Source organism: Thecamonas trahens (genome assembly GCF_000142905.1).
Source record: "Thecamonas trahens ATCC 50062 unplaced genomic scaffold supercont1.7, whole genome shotgun sequence".
In the NCBI taxonomy this organism is placed as follows: domain Eukaryota; order Apusomonadida; family Apusomonadidae; genus Thecamonas; species Thecamonas trahens.
This window is the reverse complement of record NW_013657673.1, coordinates 521,602-548,700: the sequence shown is the minus strand read 5'-3', so window position 1 is coordinate 548,700 and position 27,099 is coordinate 521,602. Positions and strand designations below refer to the sequence as shown.

General features: G+C 63.9%; 10 protein-coding genes across 10 annotated transcripts; 5 read left to right on the top strand and 5 right to left on the bottom strand.

Moving 5' to 3' along the window:
* Nucleotides 1-119: 119 nt before the first annotated feature.
* On the top strand, nt 120-3,912 carry AMSG_01949 (uncharacterized protein; the record flags this gene model as incomplete). Its single annotated transcript, XM_013905993.1, has 3 exons — nt 120-2,444; nt 2,501-2,866; nt 2,908-3,912. Exons 1-3 carry the CDS (start codon nt 132-134, stop codon nt 3,910-3,912), a joined length of 3,684 nt encoding a protein of 1,227 aa, XP_013761447.1. The 5' UTR covers nt 120-131.
* A 435-nt stretch (nt 3,913-4,347) lies between these two features.
* Nucleotides 4,348-5,492, top strand: AMSG_11676 (uncharacterized protein; the record flags this gene model as incomplete). Its single annotated transcript, XM_013906028.1, has 2 exons — nt 4,348-4,390; nt 4,450-5,492. 2 exons carry the CDS (start codon nt 4,348-4,350, stop codon nt 5,490-5,492), a joined length of 1,086 nt encoding a protein of 361 aa, XP_013761482.1.
* A 190-nt stretch (nt 5,493-5,682) lies between these two features.
* Nucleotides 5,683-7,192, bottom strand: AMSG_01948 (PrpF31 U4/U6*U5 snRNP-associated pre-mRNA processing factor 31; the record flags this gene model as incomplete). Its single annotated transcript, XM_013905992.1, has 3 exons — nt 5,683-5,695; nt 5,746-6,955; nt 7,009-7,192. The coding sequence occupies 3 exons, from the start codon at nt 7,190-7,192 to the stop codon at nt 5,683-5,685; spliced, it is 1,407 nt and encodes a 468-aa protein (XP_013761446.1).
* Nucleotides 7,193-7,448: 256 nt separating this feature from the next.
* On the top strand, nt 7,449-8,621 carry AMSG_01947 (uncharacterized protein; the record flags this gene model as incomplete). Its single annotated transcript, XM_013905991.1, has 1 exon — nt 7,449-8,621. The coding sequence occupies one exon, from the start codon at nt 7,449-7,451 to the stop codon at nt 8,520-8,522; it is 1,074 nt and encodes a 357-aa protein (XP_013761445.1). The 3' UTR covers nt 8,523-8,621.
* Nucleotides 8,502-10,691, bottom strand: AMSG_01946 (uncharacterized protein; the record flags this gene model as incomplete). The annotated part of the gene is made up of 1 exon (XM_013905990.1): nt 8,502-10,691. One exon carries the CDS (start codon nt 10,689-10,691, stop codon nt 8,538-8,540), a length of 2,154 nt encoding a protein of 717 aa, XP_013761444.1. The 3' UTR covers nt 8,502-8,537.
* Nucleotides 10,692-10,910: 219 nt separating this feature from the next.
* On the bottom strand, nt 10,911-17,667 carry AMSG_01945 (uncharacterized protein; the record flags this gene model as incomplete). The annotated part of the gene is made up of 2 exons (XM_013905989.1): nt 10,911-11,719; nt 11,752-17,667. 2 exons carry the CDS (start codon nt 17,665-17,667, stop codon nt 10,964-10,966), a joined length of 6,672 nt encoding a protein of 2,223 aa, XP_013761443.1. The 3' UTR covers nt 10,911-10,963.
* A 377-nt stretch (nt 17,668-18,044) lies between these two features.
* On the top strand, nt 18,045-19,327 carry AMSG_01944 (vacuolar protein-sorting-associated protein 36; the record flags this gene model as incomplete). The annotated part of the gene is made up of 2 exons (XM_013905988.1): nt 18,045-18,068; nt 18,113-19,327. The coding sequence occupies 2 exons, from the start codon at nt 18,045-18,047 to the stop codon at nt 19,325-19,327; spliced, it is 1,239 nt and encodes a 412-aa protein (XP_013761442.1).
* Nucleotides 19,328-19,438: 111 nt separating this feature from the next.
* On the bottom strand, nt 19,439-23,268 carry AMSG_01943 (protease-associated PA domain-containing protein; the record flags this gene model as incomplete). Its single annotated transcript, XM_013905987.1, has 2 exons — nt 19,439-19,576; nt 19,600-23,268. 2 exons carry the CDS (start codon nt 23,266-23,268, stop codon nt 19,439-19,441), a joined length of 3,807 nt encoding a protein of 1,268 aa, XP_013761441.1.
* Nucleotides 23,269-23,650: 382 nt separating this feature from the next.
* AMSG_01942 (serine/threonine protein kinase) lies at nt 23,651-24,707 on the top strand. The gene has a single exon (XM_013905986.1). The coding sequence runs from the start codon at nt 23,700-23,702 to the stop codon at nt 24,510-24,512; it is 813 nt and encodes a 270-aa protein (XP_013761440.1). The 5' UTR covers nt 23,651-23,699; the 3' UTR covers nt 24,513-24,707.
* Nucleotides 24,499-26,910, bottom strand: AMSG_01941 (uncharacterized protein). The gene is made up of 2 exons (XM_013905985.1): nt 26,455-26,910; nt 24,499-26,407 (listed from the first exon to the last, which is right to left on the bottom strand). Exons 1-2 carry the CDS (start codon nt 26,852-26,854, stop codon nt 24,531-24,533), a joined length of 2,277 nt encoding a protein of 758 aa, XP_013761439.1. The 5' UTR covers nt 26,855-26,910; the 3' UTR covers nt 24,499-24,530.
* Nucleotides 26,911-27,099: the final 189 nt, after the last annotated feature.

Here is a 27,099-nt window from a genome sequence, read left to right as displayed (position 1 = left end):
CTTGTCCCCACGCACTGCATTCGATCCGACCACCCAATGCCCGCACATGCCACACACCGCCTCGACACACCCAACCAACCACAGCCACAGCGACGGACACACCCCACTCACAGTCACAGGCAAGGAGTAGGATGGGCAACAGCTGGGGAAGAGGAGGCGGAGAACACATTCGGGTCATCGACGTCAACGCAGCCGAAGCTAACGCAACACGGGGCTTTCGGCACAATCGAATTCAGACGTACAAGTACACAGCGCTCACCTTTCTCCCTCTCAACCTCTACGAACAGTTTGGTCGCATTGCTAATGTCTACTTTCTCCTCATCGCCATTCTCCAACAAATCCCAGGTGTCTCTCCTCTTGGTTCGGGTACGACTGCTTTGACTCTGGCTGTTGTTCTTGGCTTTACCGCCGTCAAAGAAGCTCTGGAAGATTGGCATCGTCATCGGAACGATGACGGCGTCAACAACCGTCACACTACCGTTCTTCGCAATGGCATCGAGCTCGAAGTCACCTGGCGCGAGGTCGTCGTCGGTGACATTGTCCGATGCATTGACAAAGAGTTTTTCCCTGCTGATCTGCTCCTCCTCGCCTCGTCCGGGCCGCAAGGCATGTGCTACATCGAGACGTCCAACCTCGACGGCGAGACCAACCTCAAGATCCGCCAAGCCCTGCCTGCCACTGCTGAGCTGTATGGCGAGATCTCGCATCTGCGGGGCGCCTTGCGCTGTGACCCGCCCAATGCGGCCATGTACTCGTTCTCCGGCGAGCTCGCGCTCAACTCGGTCGCCTCGGGCACGCTTCGCGTCTCCAACAAGCAGATTCTGCTCCGCGAGTCGCAGCTCCGCAACACTCGCTGGGTCTACGGCCTCGTCGTCTACACCGGCCAGGACACCAAGATCATGAAGTCGTCGAACAAGGTCCGCCTCAAGAAGTCCAACGTCGAGCGGGTGACCAACACCCTCATCGTCCTCGTCTTTCTCTTTGAGCTCCTCCTCTGCATCATCTGCGCCGTCGGCAACGGCATCTGGCTCACAACCTCCAAGGACGACGCCACCTACCTCATGCTCGGCTCGGTCTCGCCGGCCTCGGAAGGCGCACTCTCCTTCCTCACTTTTCTCATTCTCTTCTCTAACCTCATCCCCATCTCGCTCTACGTCTCCATGGAGACTGTCAAGTTTGGCCAGTCCAAGCTCATCGACCAGGACGTCTCCATGTACTACGGCGAGAAGGACATCCCGTGCATTTCACGGACCTCGAACCTCAACGAGGAGCTCGGCCAGGTCGAGTACATCTTCTCCGACAAGACCGGCACGCTGACCTGCAACCTGATGGAGTTCAAGAAGCTGACCATCGGCGGCCGCGCCTACGGCGAGGGCACCGCTACCTACGCCGCGCCCGCAGACACCCTCCCGCCGCTGCCGGATCCGCACCCTGCCGCCCACCCGCTGCCGGGCCTCACCGACCTCGCCTCGGCCCCATTTGTCGCCTCCACCCCTGTCCCGCACGTCTGCTTTGTCGACGAGGACGAGCGCCTTGTCCACGCCGCCGCCTCTCCCGAGCTCGGGCGCATCACCGAAGAGTTCTTCACCCTCCTCGGCGTGTGCCACACCGTCATCCCCGAGGCTGCGCCCGACGCTCCCGGTGGCCTCGTTTACCAGGCCGCCTCGCCCGACGAGGGCGCCCTCGTCAACGCTGCCGCCGCTTTTGGCTGGCGCTTCATCGCCCGCACCCCTTCCACCGTCACCGTCCGCATCTACGACGCCACCGAGCGCGTGTACGACGTTCTCCACGTCAACGCCTTCAACTCGACCCGCAAGCGCATGTCCGTCGTTGTCCGCACTCCCGACGACCGCATCATGCTCTACTGCAAGGGCGCAGACACCATGATCTACGACCTCCTCGCCGAGGGCGACGCCATCAACTCGGCTACTGCAAACGTGACCCAGGCCCACCTCGACGCCTATGCCAAGGACGGTCTTCGGACGCTTGTCTGCGCCGTCCGCGAGCTCGACCCTACCGAGTACGAGCCCTGGCAGGCCCGCGTAGACGCCGCGCTCGAACTCGAGGACAAGGCCCGCAAGTCTGAGCTTGCTGACCTCGCTGCAGAGATCGAGCAGAACCTCACCCTCGTCGGCGCCACCGCCATCGAAGACAAGCTGCAGGATCAGGTTCCTGACACCATTGCCTCGCTCCGCGAGGCCGGCATCAAGGTCTGGGTTCTCACCGGCGACAAGCAGGAGACCGCCATCATGATTGGCAAGTCGTGCAAGCTCCTCGACGAAGACATGCGTCTGTTTGTTGTCAACGCTGGCTCTGAGGACGACGATACGCTTCTCAGCCACGCTGACCTCCTCGCCCTCCTCGAGCGCTACCTCGACGAGCTCGGTTCTGCGCTAACCACTCGGTCATCGTCGGGCGCCGCGTCGCGTGAGTACGCCTGCGTCGTCGACGGTACCACCCTCGAGATGCTCCTCGGCCGGCCGGACGCCGCCCCGACAAGGTCCACAACCTCACCTCAACGCTTTCGGCCAAGCTCCTCGAGCTGACCACTGCGTGCAAGTCGGTCATCGGCTGCCGCGTCTCGCCCGCCCAAAAGGCGCAGGTCGTCAAGTTCGTCCAGGATGCGCTCGACCCAGTGACCCTCTCCATTGGCGACGGTGCCAACGACGTCGACATGATCAAGGAGGCCCACATCGGCGTCGGCATCAATGGCGAGGAAGGCGGCCAGGCCGCTCTCTCCGCCGACTACGCCATCGGTCAGTTCAAGTACCTCAAGCCGCTGCTTCTCGTCCACGGCCACTGGTGCTACCACCGCATCGCCAAGCTCATCTTCTACTCGTTCTACAAGAACATCGCCCTCGCGCTCGTCCCTTTTGGTTTGTCTTTGCCAACGGGTACTCGGGCCAGACCTTTGTGGAGAAGTGGACCTTCTCGCTGTACAACGTCTCGTACACCGCGCTCCCCATCCTCATTGTCGGCCTCTACGACCAGTGCCTGCCTCGTGCGGTGCTTCTCGCTCAGCCGCGCCTCTACCGAACCGGCCCAGCTAACCGGTTTTTCTCCATCCGCGGCTTTTGTGGCTGGCTCCTCGCCTCGCTCTATCACTCGCTCATCTTCTACTACCTCGGCGAGGCCGCCGTCGGCCAAGGCGCCGTCGACTCGTCGGGCCAGACCGCTGGACTCTACTACAACGGCCTTGTCATCATGTCGTGCATCGTCGTCACCGTCACCGTCAAGCTCTGCTTCGAGACCAACACCTTTTCCTGGCTCAACTGGCTTGCCCTTGCCCTCAACGGCGGTGGCTACTTTCTGTACATCCTCCTCTTCTCCTTCATGGGTCCGGTCTTCTCCGACCTCTGGTCCATGTACTACGTCGCCCCGTACATGTTTGCCGCCCCGCGCTTCTGGTTTACCCTCATCCTCATCCCGGTCATCGCCCTCATCCCGGATGTCACGTTCAAGTTTGTTCGTCGCTGGTTCGCTCCCGAGCCGTACGTCATTGTCCAGGAGCAGTTCAAGCTCGGCCTCCTTGCGGGCTCGGACTCTGACTCGCCTGAAGGCGACTACCGCGCCGCCGCCACTCCGCTGCTCCCGGTCTCTGGTCGCACCGCCGCTTCGACGCCCTGGCCGGCCTCGCGCTTCAACAAGGATCGCGAGTCGTCGTACGCCTACGACGGCGCGCCCGAGGAGCATGTCCGCTACATCATGGAGGGTCTCGAGGCTGCCCATGCCTCGCCGCCCAAGCACACTGCTGCTCCCCTTTCCGCAAACCCCAACGTCCTCGCCCGCAAGTCGCCGCGTCCTAGCGAGGTCTGGGAAGCTGCCGCCGGAGTCCAGGCCGTTGATATTCCCCAGGACCATGGCCACAACGACCCCCGCTCCAAAGAATGGGCCGAAGAGCCTGATCGGTAAACACACAAACACAGCCACCGCGACGCCGTCGCCCGCCCGCCCCGCCCACCCCACTCACACCACCCCACTCCCCCACACCACCCACACACCTCACGTCTGCACCCACACCCTTCCCCTCCCATGGGCAGATACAACAGCTACTCGGCCTCCTTGGTGTCGTCAGCTGGCCTCACCCACCGCCGCAACTCATCATCACCCCACTCATCTGAGTCACTGCACTCAGCCGACTCAACCAACCGCTCCATCCGCTCAACCCGAAACTCCCAAACGTCGGATAGAGGACAGTCGACGTACTCCAACGAGACCGATGGCACCTTGTCAGAGCTGCTCTCGCTGAACAGCGACTTGCATCTGCCATCGCCGGCACATGCTGACCATCGTGTGCCGTACGATCTGGTCGAGGGAGACGCCCGCGGCGGCGATAGCTCGCACAGCATGACGTCCAAGATTGTCTCGACATCAGTGGCGGTCGCGCTGGGTGCACTCATCTTTTTGCCTTTGCGGCCTTTCTTCTGGGGCGGGCGCTGGCAGATGCAGGGCCCACCGCTCCTTTTACAGTCATCCACTTTCTCTACCTCGGCTACGGCATTGTGTGCGTGGTTGTCACGAGCGCTCTGGCGGTCGTCATGCTTACGGTCGCTGATCCGTCACCGGAACGCCCGCTCGCCTACGCCTCGCACTCGTCGATGGATGGCGTCGACGACAAAGGCGCCGGCTCGGTGTGGCAGGCCTTTGGCCGTGGCGCGCGCAATGCCTGGCGCAGCGCTTCATCCGAGGTCGCCCGCGTTGGCTGGGCCTATCATGGCGTGCTGGTCCTCTCGGCGCTGTTCAATGCCATCGGCACTCTCACCCTCACTCTTGCTTTTGACGCCGATCAGTCTGCCAAGGGCGCAGTGCTGGCGGTGGCCTCGGTGGCTGGTGTCCTCGTCTCGCTCCTTTCATGGGCGTTCTTTGGCGAGAAGCTTCTTGCGCTCCAGTGGGTGTTCTTGGTCGTGGCCACCGCCGGCGTGGTCGTCATCTCGCTCGACGCCGGACTCGGCGGCACCTTTACACCCATCGCCTTTGCCTTTTGCACTCTCCTCATGTTCTCGGGCGCGAACCTGGCCATCGAATTTGGTGCTGTCCGTCGCAACATCAACTGGGCCCATGCCAACGTGGTGTACGAGCTCACCCACGGCGTGCTTGGCGTCGTTGTCGTTGCCATCCAAGCTGCGCGCGGCGCGGCGACCACCGACCTAACCGCCGCCCAGGTCGCCATGGCCACCGCCGCTGGCGCTCTCCTCGCCTCAGGCGTCTTTCTCGTCAACGTTGGCATCTCGGTCGGCCACGCTGGCATCGTGACGGCCATCGCCAACGGCTCCGCCGCCCTTACGGTCCTGCTCGACCTCACGGTCGGCATCGAACCGTCGTGGCTCGAGCTGGTCGGCATCGCCATCACCCTCACCGGTGTGTGTGGCCTCTCGTGGGCGGCGTCGGGCAAGCGCGAGCCGTCCCGCGCCGCATTCGACATCACTTCATGGTCGACAACCGAGTACGAGACCACCGACGACGGCTCGGCTCTCACGACAGACAGCTCATGATTCGAGCGTGCGCCGGCGCTTGGTCGGCCGTTGCTCGCCGGCTGCCGCCTCCGGCTCGGACTTGCGGCTCCGGCTGACCTCGACCGCGGTAAATCCTGCGTCGTCATCAAAGTAGCCCGCCGATGTGATCGAGGACCGGTACGAGGCGTCAGTTGCGGCATCGGGATTGACCAGCACCACCGCGCCGTCGTCAGCGGCTCCCTCTGGAGCCAGATCTGCGTGAGGGTTGACCTCGAGCAAGGCTGCGCCCGACGAGCGCGAGACCGGCGACTCGCCGTGTCGCGCGTCGGCCGCGAGCCGCTTGCGCATCGCCTTGGAAAACTTGGGCTGCTTTGGTGCCGACGCGGCGGCTTTGGCAAGCGTGTTGCGCAGCGCGGCGGCGGCGAGTGAGCCGTCGTCCTCGTCGGCACCAAACTTGACACGCGACGTCGCCTTGGCCAGCTCCGACTCGCCCCAGCGGGCCTTGGCCTTGCGCGCCCGCCGTCCGCCACGCCGAGAGCCTTTCTTCTTGCCCGGAATCGGCAGCGCCTTGACAAGCCGTGCCTTTTTGGGCTCCAACAGCTTGGCGAGCTTGGCCTCAACCTTGCCCAGCAGCTGCTTACCGTACGACCCATCGGGATATCCGCCTGATGCATCTGTCCGTGCTGCGAGAGCCGCTTTGGCTGCCGCCGCCCGCCCAACCTTGGTCCGGTGCGCGTCGGGCGCCGACTGCACCACCGGTGCCTCAAAGATGACGCCCTCGTGGAGCGCCGCAGTTCGCGCGAGCCCCTGCACTGCCTTGGAAACGTCTTTGCCCAGAACTTGGATGCAGTCTGCCGTGATGTTGGCCAGCTGCGGGAGGCCGCCCGCGAGTGCCAGCAGTCGCGCCGCAATGTGCGAGCTGACCAGCGCCGCCAAGTTCGGCGCAAACGCGTCCATCAGCTCCGCGATGTAGCCCTCTACTCTGGACGTGTCTGCAACCAGCGCCTCAACGTCGCTCGCCGCAGCGCAAACGTGCGCAGCCTCGCTCGCAGCCAGCTGTGATCCCGAGCTCGTCGCCAGCGAGACCGCCACTACCATGGCCACTGACGGCGGGAGGACCTCGCGCAGCCGCGCCCGCATCGCCTCCTCCGGCGAGAGCTGCTCGGGATTAGCAATGTCTTTGGTCTCGACCAGCGCCACCACTCGCCCCTCATCCCGCGCCACCAGCGCCGCCGCGCATCGGACATATGCCAGATCGTCGGCGACCAGAGCGTCCATCTCCGGGAAACGCTTCCCAAAGCCCCGCCTCAGATACCCTGCCAGCGCCGCGATCCTTGCCGATGCCTCTGAGAGAAAGCCATAGCTCTTTGCCAGAAAGCCATCCAATCCCGGTCCGCGCCCCGGCCGCATCTCCTCGCCGCCTTTGACCACCTCCATGACCGTCGCCCGCACCGCTGCCAGCAGAGAAGACGGTCCCGGTGGCGGCTGACTCAGCCCCGATCCTCCGCCTGTGCCAATTCGAGTCATCGCCGCCAAGCCATCCAACCCATCCCACCGGCGACAGTTGAGCTGTACCGCCCGCTGCCGTCATCCTTGTCCTCCACCACCATCTCCTGCACATCGCCACCGCCGCCGCCGCCTACCTCACCAGCAACAGCCGCCGCAGCAGCAGCAGCCGCTGGTGGGGCGAGGTCATCCAGCGCCTCAAGGTCTGCCAGGAGGTCGAACGTGTCGTCCATAATGTTCTGTCTTGCCACGAGTCCGGTGTGGCGGCCTCTCGCTCTTGCTCGTGCCCTGTGGCTCTTACCCCCGTCCTCGCCAAGTCGCACTCGGCTGAGTTGGCGGGAGTGTGCCGGGAAGAGCCGGGGAGGGGGGGGGGGGGGGGTGATAAAATTTTACTCCATAGTTTTCAGCACCCCCCACCCACACACCCGCACACCCCAAAACACAGTCCTCACACTCGCCACTTGTCTCCATTCCATCGGCTACCTACCCATGAGCTTCGCATCTGTACTGTCCAAGGTGTCCCTGAAGAAGACCAACGCGGATCAAGCAATAGGGGCGGGCGATGGCGGATCAGCCAGATTGGCGGCGGCGGTGGCGGCAGAGCGCGAGGCTCATGCCCGGCTGCGCGAATGCGATCTGGAGGCGTGGTACGCTCGGCTCGAAGGCGAGACCTTCAAGACTGTCTTTGTCCCCCTTAGCCAGGACGCAGCACGTGCGCTGATGGCCGGATACGAGGCGCAGTGCGGCCGGGCATCACTGAGCGAGGAAGCAAGCGCAGAGCTCGAGGCGCTGACCGCGTCCATCGCCGCCGCCATGGTCGATCTCGGAGCCAGCAACGTGTTTGCCAAGCTCTCCTCGCGGAGCCCGAAGGACTCGACCCTGTGCGAGGCGCGGGCGCTGGATGCAATCAAGGCTGAGCTCGGTGATGCGCTGGCGAGCGGCGCCACGCTCGACGCCAACACGGTGTTCCGTAGCGTCATGGCCGCCGGCATCGCGGCCCTCCGCTCCGACTCGGCCGCCCAAGTGGTGGCGAGCCTCATGTCCTCGGACAGAGTCTGTGCCGACGACATCCCGCTTGCCCTCGAGCACGCCCACCAATGGTCGCAGCATGTTGTCCTCCGCGAGTGGGTCTCGCTCCCGCCATGGTCCGAGCTGCGCGGCTTTGTCGTCGACGGCAAGCTCACCGCTCTCTCGCAGTATTTTGTCGGCGTCCGCTTTGACGAGCTCGTCGCCGCACGTGACGCTGTCGAGGCTCTGGTCAAGGCCGCCTTTGACGACTTTGCCCCTCGCCTCGGCATCTCCTCCTGCGTCCTTGATCTGGCCGTCGATCTCGACGCCGGTCGCGTATACGTCATCGAGCTCAATCCGTTCGGCCCGCCCGATGGCCTTGGCACCGGCACCTGCCTCTTCAACCTTGCTACCGATGCCGACGTCCTCTTCGGGGCCGCACCGTTTGAGTTCCGCATCCAGCACGAGCCATTGGCGTCGCTGGCGGACTTGCTCCGCGACGGCCCGCTCCGCGACTGGCTAGACGACGCCGGCGTCCTTCAGGCACTGATTTAGTAACTTGAGCTTAGCTTACACCATCGACACCACCGAGCTCGAGCTCGAGCTTGACGACGCTGACCGGTTGGCGCCAAGCCAACCTGCCTCGCACAGCCGCTCGACATCGTCATCGGGCGCCACGTCGTCGACCTTGACCGCCGGCGCCGAGATTACCACCGCACGGCCCGCGGCCTGGGTCTCGACGACAGGCTTGACGCTCGCCGGACGAGTGATAAAGTCGTTGATGTTGCCACGATCGTTTTCCAGCCGGGCCCTCCAGCTCTGCCGCGAAGTAAGGCGCTCGTTGGCAGCTGCGTACATAGCCCGGATCCGCAGGATCTCTTCCCCGGGCTTTCCGGCCTCGTACCTGGCCAGGATGGCGGTCATCGTCTCGTCGATGTCGGGCGCTGGATAGTGGAACATCTCGATGTGCGACGAAAGGTACTTGAACCGGAGCATTGCCGGCGAAAGCAGGAGGAGCACAACTTGGATGGCCATAACGGTGGTCGTGAGGAAGAGCTGCAGCGGCGGGACAGTGCCGGTGGCGCGGGCATGGACAATGAGCATTGCCATCGGATAGACCGCACCAAACACGTTGCCGACCACCACTACCGGAGAAAGCACAAACTGGGCCCAGAGCAGCGAGACCATCTGTAGCACGTCAATCCAGTCCTCCTCATTCTGTAGGTCCGACCGGAAGTTCTGGACCCAGAACTGGATAAAGCCGCGAATCGAGGTTCCGCGCAGCCGCCGGTGCTCGGCGTACGAGTACTCATCGCTGTTGTTGAGCAGAACAAAGTACTGGATGACACGCTGGGTGATCATCCTGGAGTATGACGAGAGATTAGTCACGCAAACGACAATTGAGACCCTATTGGTTCCGCGATGCGTCAACTCGATCATGGCCTGGTTGAACGCCACCAACTTGGCCTTGCGCTCGTTAGTGTTCCCGTCCCGGAGCCAGGCAAAGGCACACGAGTAGAACTTGGCGAACCGCGAGTACGGGTCGTTGAGCGAGCGCGAGACGAGAAGCGGAATCGAGGCAAACTTGAACGCCGCCAGCGCAACCATCACCGGCGCGTACATGAGGAGCATGCCAGCAGCGGCCAAAAAGTGCAAGAGAACGTCAAGAAGGGCAACAGGCCCGCTGCGGTACTGCGCGCTGAAGAGCATGCCAATGACGTGCACAAATCCCGAGTACAGCGCAAGCGCGGCGGCCGTCCCACACATGACAAAGAACTTCCAGAACCACACCAGCGTGAGCACGTGCGTTGTCATCGGGAGTACCCCGCCGCTTGTGGACCACAATGCTGCCGCCGCAGAGCCAGACTCGGGCGTGTAGAACAGCCACGAGATTTCGGCAAAGATGAGAAAGACATCTACCACGTAAGAGAGGTAGTTGACCACAAACGTGATCCGATCAATCGAGTACGAGAGGAGGAAGCCCTTGGAGGCCACAGACACGATCGAGACGCAGATCGAGAACACAGAAAGCCCGGTCACCTGTCCGGTCACAAGAATCGCCACCATCTGCAGGATCGACTGTGGAACAGACTCGACGAGCGACTCGAGCACAAAGCCCATGTGCGTCATCGCCTTGCGGAGCAGGTAGGCCCGCAGCGGATCCGGAGACGACCCAGGATCGCTGATCTCGTTCGGCGACCGCCCAGCCGCCCGATCGGCTGCCCGCTTTGTGCGCAGCTCGGGCTTGGCGATGAACCAGATGCAGGCAGAAACAAACGCGTCCATGATCCGCAGCCTGAGCTTGGTATACATCCACATCATCAGCGGGACAAACTGGCCAAACGGAAGCATCAACAGGTAGACAAGAACAACCCGGATCCACGAGGCTGTAGCACGGGATCCCGCCCCGTGGTCAAAGTGGATCCGACCATCGACCGCAATGATCGCCATCGCGCCCTGCGCTGTGTACAGTAGCTGCGCCACCACAAAGATGACCATGGCGATGTAGAAGAACCCCATGTATCCGTCTTGGTAGTAGCCGTACGCAATGAGCAAATCGCTCACAATGTCCGTCACATTGAGCGCCACCGTGAACAGATCAAACGCCATGTCTGCCACCGCTCCAACTCGCCGGCCGAAAACAGACGCGCACGCAGCAGGCACCTCGTCATCATCCTCCAGTCCGTCAGCCACATTCTCGGTCACAGGCAATTCCTTGGTCATCGCCGGCCTGCTCACCACGCTCGACTTGTGCTCTTTGCCCATAGCGTTGATGTGGCGCAATGGACTGTGAGTGGCGGGGTACAGAGTCGGGTGAAGGACCTGCTGGTTGGCTGGCTCGGCACGCCTTTGGAAGCGTTTTATGGCGCCACCAATGGAAAACGAATCGAACGAACCAGGCTTCGATTTTGTCCATTTCGGGGACAGCCCCCAAACGGGGGGGGGGGGGGGGGCAGTCAACCGCTCCTGTTGGAATTCACTTGGGTCTGGCAAGACTATCGCCGGCCTCTCGCGCTCGCCCTGAACGACGAGCCTGCGCCAGCAGCCGACTTGACGCCGCGCAAGGTAGATGTCTGCTCAGAATTGCGCGCCAGCTGTGCCGATCGCGCCGCGCGAAAACTCGCCCGGCTCATCGACCGGCTTGCCGACGATGCAGGAGTCGACGACTCGGCAGAGACAACCGAGCTGCTGCTGCTGCTCTCCAATCTCTCGCCGGCCTTGTTGCTCGCAGCAGCCAGCGAGTGGCTTGACACGTCAGACTTGGCCGTCGCGCCGCCCAGCTCCACCATCTCGACCGAGCCGCCGGAAGATCCATCATAGTCAGCGCCTCCCGAGTCGGAGCCGAGCAGGTCTCGGACAGCCGCTCGAACGCTGCCCGAGAGCTCAGGTGCAAACTTGCGGACCCACGCGAGGAACATGGTGTTGTGCTCGTTGTTCTCGTCGTTTCCGCCGTTGATCCCGACCTGCCGCGCACTAGCCCGGTGGTGACGCAGCTCGCGGATGAGGCCAACGACGAGGGTGGCGGCCGCATAGCCGATGACGCCCAGCACGAGGACGACAAACACCGCGTACGTGCCATCGTTTGGAAACTCGTCCATCCAAAACAAGAGGCCGGCAACAAGCAGCGCCACAATGCTCAAGTCCAGTTTGGTCTCGATGACGTTGAGCGGGTGGTACGTGTACGGCGAGTACTTGGTCAGCAACAGCATCGAGGTGACGAAAACGACTAGCAGGCCCGAGAAGAGGATGATCTGCACATTTGAGGCAAACACCGAAAGATGACAATGAGTAGCCGCTTGAACATGACAGGCATCCCAGCGTAGTAGTAGTGTTGGCGGAAGACGGCGTACAGCGACCCGTATCGGAGCGTCACCAGAGGGCTCCGCAGGCTGTGCCGGTACTTGTAGAGAACAGCTGCAAACAGAATTGGGAGCGCGACAACGTACAAGCCGACGCCCATGATCGCGAGCTCGAGCGTTGCCAGCCACTTGCCCACAAAGCACTGCAAGCTTGGCTCCGCATCCAGATACCACTTGCCGTCGGGATACTGTGTGCAATCAAAGAAGACCAGCGCGGCCCGCGAGAGCGGGATGTACACCAGCGGCCCAAAGGTGAAGATCGCCCACAGCGAAATGTCCACCACTCGGACTCGCGAGGCGTCAACTCCGCGGAAGAAGCAGCACCGTAGCGCAGGTACGTGCTTGACCAGCACCAGTATCGCCAAAAAAACACCGCCGAACAGCAGCGGGAGAAGCATGCTGATCGAGTACCGCACCACAAACGACGGCAGCGAGCAGTCGATGGCAAAGAACGACAAGTCTACGTTGGCCACGTTGGCCGCCTCCAAAATCTGCTTCACAGGCGGCTTGGGCCACTTGAGCGGCGCCTTGGCGAGGATGCCCAGGACTTGCAAAAAGATGACCGCCAGCGAGAGCGTGTGCGGTGCGCGCTTGACCCCGCCGACCTCGCCGTCTGAGTCGACACGTTTCTGGAACTGCTTGGCCGCAAGCCCGCCCACAACTACCGCCGCCATCGCCGCAAAGATAACCGCGCCGCCCAGCAGGGCAAGCAGCGACGCCGGCGCGTTCGGGCACCGCTTGCACGACCCGTCTTGTTGCCGGTAGGCGCCTGTTGAGCAGTCCTTGCACAGCATGGAGCCCTGCTTGTACTCGGGCGCGCAGATGGAGCCGCCCAGACAGGCCTCATCCACCTTGCATGCCTCGTACTTGCCGACGTCGACCTTGAAAAATCCTGGCCGCGCCACAGGACCGCTTCCGACGCCGGTACCGCCTGGGCAGATCGCACCTCTCGGACATGCCGTGCACTCACGGTCGGCCTCATTGCCTGCGTTCCAGTACCCACGGGCGCACACACACGGCGGCGCACTGCCCGAGCTCGTGGTGTTCTGGCTCGCCAGACGCACCGCATTCGCCGGACACACCACGCACTCGCCGTTGACTGGATAGCCGGTCCCGGCGCAGGTCGGGACAACGGTACACGCTGCCACCGACTCTTCGGTCGACTCGGTCCCGGCGACGCACCGCGAGCAGCTCAGCGGAAGGAGCGGATTACTGGTCACCGCGCCGAATCCGACCGGACACGCACCCACAGTGACTGGAAGCTCAAGGTACGTGCCGGACCGCAGGCTGACTTTCAGCGAAAACTCTTTGCCCACCTCGGCCGGCCAGTGCGAACCGGCAATTTGGATTGCCACGTCCTTGAGCGAGAATCCGCCGGCGGCCACGTCCCATCGGATGGCCGCGTCGGTAACAAGTGCTTCCGGCGCGGAAACAGAGAGCAGCAAGTCAAGGATTGTGTCCGATACAGGCGTGCCAAAGCCGTCGGTGACAAGCAATTGGCCGCCATCGATGCCAAAGTTGACCCCCGACGGCACGCTGAGGGCTGAACCGGCCCGCGACCATGTCAATGTGGCTGCCGGCGATGCAAATATCGGGCCGTACGCCAGTGCAGAGCTTGCACTCGGAGAGGATGTCGGTAGCGACGTGGTTACCACCGCCGTCGTCGACGTCAGCGGCAGGCACTGGTACCAAACCCCGCCTGCCTGCGAGTAGCTCAGACTCGCTGAGCTGAGATCCGTCCCGCTCATGTCAACCACCATGCCGCACGAGAGCGCCACGCTCCCGTATCGCGCAAACGATGTGGAAACAGTTGAGCTCTCTATCCGCAGTGTTGCTGACAATGCCGTTAGCGCCGCCAGCGACGCCGGTGGTGGCAGATTAGGCGCCTGGAAGCCGGCAAACGACGTGCTGAGGCTGCCGAGCGTCGCCGCTGCCACTGTGCCACCAAACACGGCCGACGAGCCCGAAAACGACGTGTTGGCAATGGCCACGCTCGCAGACGTACTCGAGACGTCGACAAACACTGCCCCGCCGTACCCGCCTGGCGCCGAGTTGTCAACAAAGGTGCAATCAACAAGCACCACGCTGCTGAGAGTGAGCGAGCGGAGCGCCACTGCGCCGCCGCCGCTGCCCAACCCAGCCGCTGCGTTGCGCTCAAAGACGCACCGCGTGCAGGTCAGCGACGCCACCTCGAATCCGCCGACTGCACCGCCGCCAGAAGTCCGGGTCCTGGCTTCGCCGGTCACCGTATTGTCCACAAAGGTAACGTCGGTCAGCGTCGCCGCTGCACCGCCCAGCATGGCAATCGCGCCGCCAAACTGCCCTGCCTGGCAGGCCGCAAATGTCGCGTTTGTGACCGTCAGCGAGCCGGCGCATCGAATGGCACCGCCGTACAGCGTCACTGTCGCCCGCGCGCTGGCTCCCTCATCGGCCACAAATCCGCTCATTGTCGATGAGGTCACCACAAGGCTTCCCCCGGAGGAGACATCAAACGCAGCGCCGGCGAGGAGTGAGGCCACCGGTGTCGCAGCTGATGCTTGAGAAATCAGCTGCATGCCGTCGATCGTCAGCTGAGCGCCTGCTGCGACCTGCAGCAGCACGCCGCCAAGCGGCCCGCAGTCAATGCGGCCACCTGCAAGCGTGATGTTCCGCGATATCCGGTGGTAGTCGTGTGCGGCTGGGGCACGCGCGCAGAGCGAGCTGCTATCCGGCACAACCTCGCCCACTGTGACCGTGGCACCATCAGCCGAGTGCGCAGCACGTGCCGAGATGCAGAGCCACGAGTTGGCCACACCGCCACACTCAGCCAGGTTTGCCGGCTCGCGGCGCGGCGCAGCGCCAAGAACCATCTTGCCGCCCGCCACCGCAATGTCTGTGCTCGAGGCTACAACAAGGTCGGTGGCCTCGTTGCCGAAAAGATCCGCGGCAACTACCTTGGCTCCGACCGGCATGCCCGGTGGAACAAACGAGTACTGGCCGTAGTCAGAGAAAAACACAAAGCCGGTTGCGGTCGTCACAAGTAGCATGCCGTCGTGGCCCACAAGCGGATCAAGGTGCACCGCCAAGATGCTCCCCAGGCCTGAGAGCACGGTAGTCGGGCCGCCGCTTCCGCCGTCGGCGAGAACGACAACGTCGCCGTTGTCAAGGCCGACGAGCACGTCGGCCACGTCGCCCCCGTCGTACATGCCGCCGATGAGTACAACAGGGTCGGCGGCAAGCAGGTGCGCAGTCGCCGCGGCGTAGAGCTGGTCGTACGACGGCGCGCCCGGGTTGGCAAGCGAGACGTAAACAGTGTTGGCCGTCGCTGAGACCCAGGCCAGGTCGCTGGCTGCCCCAGAGCCGCTAAAATCGTGCACGGTATGCAGGCGCAGGCTGGGAGCGCCAGACGCAAGCAGGACTGCCGGGGCGCTAAACGGGCTGGCACTCGGCCCGTTGTTGACGACAACTGCAATGCCAAGCGTGCCGCCGACAAGCAAGTCGACGTTGCCATCCGCGTTGGGATCGGCGGCTGCCATCCACTGCGGCGTGCCAGCGGTGGCCACGGTGAAGATGGTGGGCGTCGGAATCGCCGGTGCCGGTGCGGTAGAAAGGTCCACAAACGGTGAGAGCGCGACGAGGCTGTCGCTTGAGAGTGTAACAATATCGACCATGCCGTCGCCGTCGCCGTCGACCGCGATGGTGGCCACAAGCTGCGCCAGTGACGGTGGGTTGGTCCGTTGAGCGGCTGGCATGAAGCCGCCGTCGCCGTCGCCGTAAATGGCAAACGTAGTCGCGTCGACGTTGCAGGAGAGAACGAGGTCCAGCACGAGGTCATGGTTAGCATCGACGATGAGCAGCTCCGGTACTTGCCCTGACCCGCACCAGGAAAAGCCCACGGGCGCCAGCTGGATTGCAGGATCAAGGTATCGCGGGACCGGCCCGGTGTGCATGGCACGGATCTCTCCGCTAAGAGATATGCTAGAGGTGGCTACCGGAGCCATGATGAGCTGCGGCCAGCCGTCGCTCTCCCATTGGCCAAATACCACGCAACGGGACTTGCTAGAGCCAGAAGTGCCAAAGGCCTCACCCAAGGCAAAGTTCAAGGGCGCCAGCTGGAGCGCCACCAGCAGCTCGGTGCTTTCGACGTCAAAGTTTGACACCATATCAAGGAGGCCGTTGTTGTCAAGGTCGGCGAACATGATGCCAAACGGAGGCTGGCCGGTCCCGATGTTGATGCTTGCAATTTGGGTGACGGTCGAGTCGCCGTTGAATCGCCAGACCGCCCAGGTGCGGGAGATGGTTGTAAGGAGCTCGAGCTGTGCGTCGCCGTCGACGTCGGCGAGCGTGAAGTGGGTGACGCCGTCGACTAGATCGAACGGCACTCCAAAGGTGACACTCGCGGCCGGTGCAGTCCGTGGCAGAGCCCTGACGACGCCAATGGTTCCTGCCGGGACAACCATGTAGATGAGATCGAGTAGGGCATCGCCGTTAGTGTCGACAAAGAGTGGGTCGGTGTAGACGTCGTCTGAGCGGAAGCCAAACTTGAGCGAGCCGGACGGAATCGAGATGATCGGAGCCGAGACCGGCGAGCCCGAGCCGTAGGTGACCCACCCGAGCTCGCGCCTGATGGCTGAAATGTACACGGCATCAGTCACGCCATCGCCGTTCTGGTCTGGGACAAGGGCAAAGTTGTCAACTGGCTGCGAGAGCGCGCGCCCGGTGCCTGCCTCGTACGGCGCGAGTGCAAATGAGACATCGCCAGGGCCCGACGAGGTCGAGAGGTAGACAAGCGGGTATGAGGAGCCGGCATGCATGACCACGAGATCGGGCTTGCCGTCGGTAGAAATGTCGGAGGCAGCGACGGCGGCAATGCTGGTAGAGGTCACAACTGTCGACGGCGTGTCAAACGTCAAGCCTCCGGTGCCACGAGCAACAAAGACGGTCGGCTCGGCGGTGACCACCGCCGTGTCCTGGGAAAACACCATGTCAAGCACGCCGTCAGCGTCGAGATCAGCCGCGTAACAGCTGTGGATGGCCGACGAGACAATGTCGACCACTGGCGGCGAGGGCAAGATCGGGTGCTGCGGCGGCGCGCGCTCAAAAACAATCGACGTGTGCGGGCTTGCTGCGGTATACGTTGGCGGCTCTGAGCCAGCTGAGAGCGAGATGCCGCCCGGAAGCGCCTGGGTCAGCGTGGTCGGTGAGATGTAAGTCTCGTTGAAGACAAAATAAGTGCTCAAGTTGGGCGAGTTGGGCGAGACCGGACCGGCCATGACCGCCGCAATGTCGTCTCCGGAGAGTGCTGCCGACCAGACGCGGAACTCGTCCATAAGCGCCGAGACGGCTTGGCTGGCGTCATCGACTGTACAGGAGGCTCCGTCCTGATCGTTGCCCAGCACCAGCACATTGCCAGTGCGCTGGATGCCGGTGACAGGATCCGGACCAGCTACGCGAACTCCATCAAGCCAGAACTCTGCCAAGTCTGTAGTCGCGTCGACCACAAACGCATAGTGATGCCAGAGCGAGTCGCCTCCACAATTCGCGACTTCGACCTCAAAGTACGGGCTTGTGCCCATGATGAGGTAGCAAATACCATCAGTGTCAAACGCGCCAAACACTATATTGTTGTTGCAGCAACCAGGCTTGCACACGCTTACCAGGTACACATCTCTCGGAGGCGTGTACATTTTGGCCCAAAACTCCATGGTAAAGCTTCCCGGCGGGAGGTCAAACACTGCGCCGGCCGACCTGAAAATGTTCCCGTAAGCAGGGCGGTTAATGAGCGACAGCGCCGCGTGGGTTGTTGGCACCGCGACCACGACGAGCACCACCAGGAGCGGGAGGAGGGTGGGGTAGCGCATGGTGAGGTTGGTTATATGGGGGGGGGGGGGGAGGGGGAGCGAAGATTGTTTCCTGTGCGGGACGAAGGGGGGGGCGGGAGGAGGAAGAAGAGCGCGGGGAGGGGTGGGGTGATAGGTTATGATCACCAGCGGGGCACGAGCGAAGATTGTTTCCTGTGCGGGACGAAGGGGTGAACGATGTGAACAATGACATATTTGTGAGAAAATGTTTCACCGTGCCAAACTACGCCGTGACTACTGCCGAGTATTTCGTAGGTTGACTACATCGAAAGCATGGCCGGTGGTCAAGACAGCCGACAGCGACGACCGCGAGCAAGCCACACAACAGACACCGCACTTCCGAAACCGGCCACTCGCACTCACGTATACACGTACTCATGGCAGCAAGTGGGACGCCTGGTGTCAGCGAGTACCCGTATGAGGACGTGGTGCCGGAGGAGGGGAGATTGTGGTGGCGACGGTCGACGACGTGGTCGTCCGCGGTGCTGACGAGGTCTGTCTCGTTCGCGACGCGCGGTGCGTCCTCACCACGTACGAGTTGTACATGTTCGGTAAGGACGACAGCGGCAGGCGGAATCGGGCACTCCGGTTTCCGCTGGAAAATTTGGCGTCGTTTAGGGGATCGTCGTCCTTCCTCGCCCGCTACTCAAAGATCCTCGTGACGGCCAAGGCCTCAGCCGGCAGCGAGTACGATCTGCGGCTCTCGTTCCATGACAAGGGCTACAAGGACATGCTCGCCAAGCTGGCAGACACGGTCAAGATGAAGCTCTGGGTCGATCGGCCGTCAAAGGCCAACAATAATCGCAGACCGGCCGCCGCCGGTCCGTCCGAAGGCTTCTCCACACGATCAGCGGGCATCTCGGGCATCATGCGGCGGGTCGACCGGCAGGCGCGCGAGGATGAGGCGACACTCAGCGCGGCGTTTGCGGATCTGGACACGCTCATGGCCAAGACCCGCGACATTGTCAAGCTCGCGGCACGGGTCAAGGCCGCTCAGGAGCGGGCGGCGCGGTCGCGGCGGCGCGAGGCCGACGCGGCCGAGGCCAAGGACGAGGTTGATCTGCAAGACCACCTCATGTCACTGGGCATGGGCTCGGTCTCGGCGCCGTCGGTCTCGCGCGCGGCAGCAGGCTCGACCTCGGCCTTCCACACCCAGCTCGCCCGCGAGTTGGCGGCGTTCCTCACACCGATCCTGGCCGACCGCTCGACTCACGGCGTTCTCCCGCTCACCGATGTGTACTGCCTCTACAACCGCGCTCGTGGGACCGACCTTGTCTCGCCCGACGACATCCTCGCGGCTGTCGCCGCCTTTGGCTCGCTCTCGCCGCCTGTCGGCATGTCGCTCCACGAGTTTGCGTCCGGCGCCAAGGTCGTCCAGTCGGACGCCTACTCTGAGGAGGCCATGACTGCCACCATCCTCGACCTCGCCACCGCCTCCGACCACGGCGTCTCGGCCTCGGAGCTCGCTGCCGCTGCCTCGCTCTCGCTCATGCTTGCTCGCCAGCAGCTGCTCCGTGCCGAGGAGCGCGGCATCGTCTGTCGCGACGCCTCGGTCCACGGCCTCTACTTTTCCACAACGCGTTTCCCGACTTTGTGCAGAGCTTGTAGCATTGTGGTAAAGGCAGTGGCAATTGTGCGTGGTTGTGTTGCTGACTACTAGCGGTGTGTCGCGATGGTGCCGCTCCGCTGTGCGTGTTTTGCGAGAAATGAGCGGCTTTTTCTGCGATCATGCGCTCCCCCAACAGGCCACACTTGGCATAAACTCATTTACCTAGCCCAGCATCTCAAAGCCACCACCCATAGAGCCACCACGCTGCATCTGGCGCATGCGCCAAAAGTAGCCGGCGATGAGGCCGACAAAGACGACGACGACGATGGAGAGGACGACGACGGTGGCGATCAGGCCGGTCTCGGTCTTGGACTTTGACGGACCGGGGTGGCGCCCGGAGTGTCGGGTGCAGTGTCAAAGTCGACCTTGATGGCGTCGACGATGACAATGTCCTCAACGACGGTGCCGTTGATGGTGATGGTGTTGCGCGAGCCGGCGACAAGGGCGGCTGTGAGGTCGTTGCCGGAGAGGGTGACGTTGTAGGACGCAAAGTTGGCGGCATCGACGGTGGCGTGGCACGGCATGGGAGAGGTCGCCGAGTCAAAGACCAGTACCTCGTGGTTGAGCCAGACCTGGATCGACGGCGGCGTTCCGCCACAGAGCGCGTAGGCCTGCAGCTGGAGGCGGAGGGTGCGCGGGGCGGTGGGGACAGTGAACAGCGCAGACGCGGCGGTCGAGGCCTCCAGAATGTACAAACCCGACGGGTCGAGCTTACCCTGGAAGGCGAGACACGAAGCGCCGGCGGCGCAGACGCTCGAGCCGAGGCGGACGACAACGTCGCTGATAGGCCCGGTCGACTCGAGGTACCAGCCGGCCTGCTCAAACGAGCAGTCGGGCAGGTAGGCGCAACAGTCAACCTCGCACGACTCGCCTGGCGAGCACACGCCGTCGCCGCAGCAGTCTTCAGGGCACTGGCCGGCGACGCCGGCCTGCGAGCAGGCCAGCGCCGGGTTTCCGGGCATGGCCGACGCGGCAGCCAGCGGCGAGTGCGGGAGCATGCCCGGGAGGACTGGCTCATACGCAAAGCCACACTCACATTCGCAGTCTGCCGGGCAAGTGAAGCATGACTCGCCGGCCTCCCGGGTGCAGACGTTATCGCCACACTCGGCGGCGCATGCAACGAGCGAGACCGAGTCGATGTACCAGCCGTCGACGCCGCCGCCGCAGTCGGTCGACATGACCCACGAGAGAACGACCTCGTCGCCGCTCGACACCGAGAGCATTGCGGTCGAGGTGGCCCACGACCCTGAGAGCGAGCCGCCGTTGACGCCCGAGAAGGCGTGCAGGCCGCCGAGCGGGTTCGTCGAGACTGGCGAGCGGATGAGCTCGGTCGGCGGGCCGTTGAACATCCAGGCGTCGGCCGGCAGGGCAACGGCCGGGGCACCGTTGATGGAGGCCATGACCACACCGCCGTCAAACGAGGCCTCGGTTGCCACGTAGTGGGTAAACTCGAGCTGGACCATGGCCTTTGACCCGACCGAGGCCGGGATCTCGATCGGCGGCGCGACGAGGGTCATGGTTCCGGACTGGTCGGTCGTCACGCAGTTGCCGACGAGCGGGTCCGGGGCGTAATAGCCACCGGTCCGGCCGTCCGGCAGCGCGGTGCGGAACTGCCAGTTGACCGGCGACCACGTCGGCGAGACGCCTTCGGCCGAAGCTGTCCATCCGGCCGGCGCGGTGGCAAACGTCTCGGTGTAGAACGGGGTGGCGGCAGGGCAGACGGTAAGCGAGCCCGCCGCGAGGTACGGCTGAAAGTTGCAAGGCGGGGTGGCGGTGAGCTCGACGGCGGCAGCAGCATCGTTGATCGCATCGCAGTCTGCAGCGGTGACCGGCGCCGTGGGCGAGCCGTCGACGAGCGAGCGGAGCGGGGTGCCGTCGGCGACGAGGTCTGCGCAGGCCTGCCGGAGGGCGGCGTCGTGGGCCTTAAAGTCGGTCGTCTGGGTGTGGTAGGCAAAGGCGGCGCGCCAGTAGACGTGGAACGGAACAGTGAGGCCGAGAGCTGGGATGACGTGCCCGTTGTAGGCCTGGCCAAATGTCGAGTCGACGAGCATGGCAAACATGTGGTTGACCACACCCGAGTTGCGGTGGACACCGCCGTTGTCCGACGGATCGCAGTGGTACTCGTCGTCGGTGACCTTGCCCGGGTGGCCAAAGCACGTCGGGTCCCACAGGTCGCGGATGGCGCCACCAAAGGCGGGATCTTGCGCACCGGCCAGCCAGCGGTACGAACCAGTCGTCGGCGGCGCCGGCGCGAGCTCGAGCTCGAGCGTCGGCGCCGTTTCGCCGGCCGACGAGAGGCCGACGAGGCCACGAAGAAAGTCGCCTGTCGAAGTCGCAATCATGGCCACCGGAAAGTTGGAGGTGACAGCCGGCACAACGAGGTCCGAGCCGGGGATGTTAGCGATGAGCAGTGCGCGCGCGCCGCCAGCGATGGCGTTGGCAGCCTTGTCCTCAAACGAGCACGAGCCACGGTTGACAAGTACGATGCTGTCGACGACGTTCGTCGTCAGCGCCGAGCAGCCGTCGTTCGGGTCGCCCGAGTCGTCGGCAGCAAGTGTGAGCGAGGCGTTGGCAAGCACGGCCGACGTCCAGGGCGAGCCGTTGTCGGCGGCGTAAAAGCCAAAGCCGGCCGACTCCAGCAGTGGGTCGCCTGTCGCCGAAACGACGTTGATCTTGGGCCCGCGGGCAATGCGTGAGGTCTGGAAGGTGGAGCAGCGGCCGAGCTCGCGCGGGCCAAACGGTTGCGGCAGGTCAAGGTTGAACAGGTGGTCGACGGTCTGACCGACAATGTCCGAGTAGGCCTCGTTCAGCGCGCCGGTCTGCCACATGTAGATGAGGCCGTGGACGTCGTCAGTCCCTCCCTCGGTATACGCGTGGCCCCACTCGTGAGCAACCGTGTCGATCGACGCCACGCCGCGACAGTAGTTGGTTGTCTCGCCGTTCCAGTTGGCGTTCGGGCACGAGATCTTGGGGTCGTCAAACACGGTGTTCATCGGCCCGCCCTTCTTGTTCCAAGAGTCGATCTCAAAGGCCGACATGAAGACGTCGTACGTCTTGCGTGCCCCGTACATGGTGTGGTTGAGGTCACCGGTGAGCGTGTTCGGGTCACCCTCGCGCCAGATCACGTTGTCCGCCGTCACGTTGGCCAGCGACCGGTTGAGCGCAAAGGTGGTCGACTCGTGAGCCTCGATCACACTGCCGTCTCTGGCCGAGACGGCAACTTGCCACCGCTGGCCGGTGCATTCGGCGACCACGTCAAAGACGTAGGCGAGGACCGGGGCGGACGCGTCGAGCTGCGGGCCATGCGCGTTGTACAGCCCGCGGACGTAGATGACCGGCGCGCTTGGGAGCTTGCGGACGGTGACACAGCTCGGCGCGTTGTCCAGGCCGTTTAGAGCGGCACGGGCGGCGGCCCGGACCGAGAGGCGCGGAGTGAGGACGAGCGGGTCCGACGACCGATGGCGGGCAGCGTCGAGGAGGGCGGTCGGCACGGTGGTGCCGGTCAGAGTCGCCAGAGCCGGCAGCCCACTCGGCTCGTCAATCTTGAGCCCAGCCCGAACGGTGGCATGGAAGACCTCGACGCCATGGTACGTCTGCGCAAACGATGCGTGATGGCGGGCGTGTGGGGCATGGAGGTCCGCGGCATCGCTGCGATGAACCAGCTCGAGCTTGGGATCAGCCAGACCGAGAACATTGTGGCGAGAGAGAGCATTCACCACGTGATCATGGTGATGGCTTGGCGAGCGGATGTCCATCGATGACCGAACATTGCTGCCGTCCTCGCGGTCGTCAGCTTGCGGGAGGAGGAGCGGCGGAGAAAAGGTGGTAAAGGCGGCGGTGTGGGTGTTGCCACGGAGCGAAGCAGAGCCAAGACCAGCAGCATGGAGGGCATGGATGGCCTGACCAGCATGAGAACGGGCTGCAAAGGTAGTCTCAGTCACAAGCACAAGCAGCACAAGTGCGTACAGACCATACCTCTCCACTTTTGCCATGTTCATCCTATGGCCCGTGGGTGAGGTGTCTCGATTTCGCTCCTCTGGCTCTGGCCACGTGACATGAGAAAAAGGTCGTCAAAGTCTGTATGAGAAAAATGGTTTGTTTTGGAACAAAGCGCACCATTGCGAGGGGGGGGGGGGGGGCATCATCCTACACGGCCCGGAAAGGCCAGGGAGACAAACGAGGGGACATGCGAGGTGATGAGAAGGTCTAGGCTCTGTCTCGCCATGATGTTCCTACTCCTAATCTGCTTGATCGCCTGTATGTGCCCGATCAACTGGATCGGAAGCAAGGCAATCAGCTGGACTGGCATGTGGCGAGGTGCGGGGCTTTGATGGGATGGAGAAAGAAAGGCGGTTGTGGCCTGGCTGCTCTAGCTGACTTACAAGACACAACGCCGAAGCGGAGGCACATTGCACTCGCTGGCATGCTCCGCATTAGTGAAGATGCGCTCGAGGTGGTGTACGATGGATGGGGCGAGTACGACGGACGGGAGGGGTTTGAGAGCGTACGCCTTGCCGATGGGGAGGAGATGGTGGCTGGGCCAGCTGTTCCGGTCGAGCTGAACGAGCTGGTCGAGAGTCTGGTGTCCGATCTCTTAGCTTTCCCGCCGCATCCGAACTTGTTGGCGGTCAAGGGCGTGGCCGAGGCGGTAGATGGCGGCCTGCGTGTGCTGATGGAGTGGACCGACTCGGAGTCGCTGCAGCGATGGCAGGAGGACGCCGAAGAGGGCAAGATCAATCCCGAGTCTGTGCCGGGCATCGTGGCGGCGGTGGCGCGCGCCATCGAGGCCGTCCATGCCTCCGGCGAGGTCCACGGCAAGGTCTGCCCAAAGAACGTGTACTTTGGCAAGGGGCTAGTGCCCAAGCTCCTGCCGTCATCACTCCTCCGCCCGGATCCGGAGTTTGCTCTCGGCCGCATTGTTGTCGATCGCGACGCGCTGGCGTACGTGGCGCCCGAGGTTGTGACTGGCGGCGAGCTTGGAACGGCGGCCGATGCGTGGGCGCTGGGCATCATGATCTATGACCTGTACAACGGCGGGTATCCGTGGTACGGCCAGCTGGAGGAGCAGATTTTGGACCGGGTGGCGAACTGCGACCTGCCGCTTGGCCCGCAGCAGAGCTTCCCACCTGCCGCACGCGAGCTCATTGCCGCGCTCTGTACTCGCGATCCAGCCGCGAGGCTTGGCGCCGACGGCATGGCTGCCGTTCTCGACCACCCGTTCTTTTCCGGCGCGTAGGAGTTTGCTGGAGCGGGGCTACGGGAGCGAGACGACAAAGCGGTGCCACGAGGCCTGGTCGTGCGGAACCACACCAGCGACGAGCGGTTCCAGGGCGTCGACGGCGGCACCGGGCACAATCGCCTTTGAGCTCCAGGCGCGGACGATCTGGAGGACGTGACCGGAGTTGGCGGCAGCAGCGAGGGCGTGGATGCGACCAAAGAGCGCCGGGAGCCTGAGGAGAATGGCACGCGAGACGTGGGCGAGCCGCGACGGGATGCGCTGCGCACGGGCGGCGGCGGAGAGGACCTCGTTGACGACATAGGCAATCGGAAGCGCTGCAGTGAGGGTGGGCGCGGCGTCGGCGCGGGCCTGCAGTGCGTTGAGCATGGGCTCGATGGCCGACTCGGCGTGAGTGAGCATAAAATCGCGAACCTTGGCGATCGACGCCTTGGCCTCGGTCAGCTGGGCGAGCTCGGCGTCAAAGGCGGCCGCGACCTCGGACGGAGGCGGAGCAGTAGGCGGGAGCGGCGGGGCAGCGGTGGGTGGAAGCGGCGGGGCAGGGGTGGGTGGCAACGGCGGCGGGGCGGTGGGCGGGAGCGGCGGCGGGGCGGTGGGCGGGAGCGGCGGGGCGGCAGCCGGAGCGGGGACGGGCATGTGTTGCTGGAGCTGGTGCTGGAGTTGCTGCTGAGGCGGGCGCGGCGGCGGCGGGTGCTGCAGCTGCTGCTGGGCCGGAGCCGAAGGCGGCATCGGGGCAGAGCCCTGGAGCAGCTTGGGCATGACCTTGTTGCGAATCTCGATCTGGGCCTTCTTGGTCTTTGCGGCGCGAACCTGCCAGAGGCGGAAGCGGTAGTAGCGAGCGAGCTCGCGGGTGGCCTCGTCTGCCGACTCGGACTCGACGTATGCCTGCTTGAGAAAGGCAAAACGCGGCTCGTCGTGCTTGGCCAGCAGCAGGAGCTCAAGATCCGGCGTATCGATGACAGCCTCGGCGAGTGCCTCGATAAAGGCGACGACCTCCTTGTTCTCGGGCGGGAGCGCGACCTCGGGAGGGCGCTCGATAGGGACGGCACCGAGCGAGAGCGTGCTCTCGTCAACCATTGAGGCGACCTCGGACGGCAGCGAGATGACGTGCTCCTGTCGCGGGATGGAGGGACCGTCGGACGGCCGACCATAAAAACCGGTGGGGCCCTCGACACGCGGGCCACGGGGCGGGCCGCGGGGCGGGCCACGGGGCGGGGCGCCGTGGCCGAGACCAGGACCTCCGCCTCCGCTCCCGCCGCCAACTGGCAGGGTGTTAGAGCCTGTGCGAGCGCGGTCGTATGACGACGACGGGTGGCCGCGGGGAGCAGAGCGCCGGCTCGTCTTGCCGTACTCGATAGTGAGGCGACGGGGGCCGAGCTGGAGGTAGCCGCGGAGGGTATCGAACGCGCGGATGGCGTCGGCCTCTGCGGCAAACTGAACAAAGGCACAGCCACGGTCGGCCAGAGTCTCGACCGACTCGACGGTGCCGTACTGGGCCATGGCGGCATGGAGGTCGTCGCGGGAGACGTCAACCCCCACGTTGCCGACAAACAGCGTGGCCGACGGAGGGTTGCGCGAGACAAACGGGCGCGAGCGCGACGGCGGGCCGGAAGCGCTGCCAGGCGTCGGCGTCGAGGACCACTCGACGCGGGCAGTCGTCTTGCCGACAACAATGGAGGCCGCGGCGACGGCGGCGGCGGCGGCATCGTGGGTGGCAAAATCAACAAAAGCAAACGGCTTGCCGACGGGCATGTTGATCGAGGTAACAGGGCCAAAGGCCTCGCAAGCAGTTCGGATGACATGGTCGGGCAGGTTGTTGGAGATGCCATTGAGCCAGACGGTTTTGGCCTCACGCGATGGCGGCGGATGCACTGGCGCCGTCCTCACGCCATAGCCTTGCTGCGGCGGAGCGTAGCCGTGCGGCAGGTGGGAGCCAGCGTACGGCGCAGATCCGGCCGGGCCCGAAGGCGGTCCCGATCCTGTCGATGGACCCGCAGGAGGCTGGTAGCCTTGACCGTGTTGCTGCGGGAAGGAATGAGGATATCCCTGAGCTGGCAGGTATCCTTGAGCTGGCGGGTATCCTTGAGCTGGCGGGTATCCTTGAGCTGGCGGGTATCCCTGAGCTGGCGGGTATCCCTGAGCTGGCGGGTATCCCTGAGCAGGCGGGTAGCCTGGAGTATGAGGGTGACCAGACTGTGGCGGGGCGTACATTTGTCCCGTGTACGCCCCTCCGTGAGTGGCGTATCCATAGCCTTGCCCGCCTTGTCCGCCTTGTCCGTGCTGTCCGCCTTGTCCGCCGCCTTGCCCGCCTTGTCCGCCTTGTCCGCCTTGTCCCTGTCCATACCCAGCACTGTATCCCCCCATGGGTGGAGGGGGCTCTGTAGGGAGCGGTGGTTGAGACATCTCCCTGAGCAATGCTAAAGTGGAGTGTGGAGTGTGGTGGTGGTGGTGGTGGTGGTGGTGGTGTGGTGGTGGTGGTGGGGTGTTGGTGTTGGTGGGGTGGTGGTGGGGAACGGGTTGGGTGATGGGGATCATGGCAGGGAGCTGGCCTGGGCTGGCCTGGCTCGTTGAGGCCGGTCTGATGACT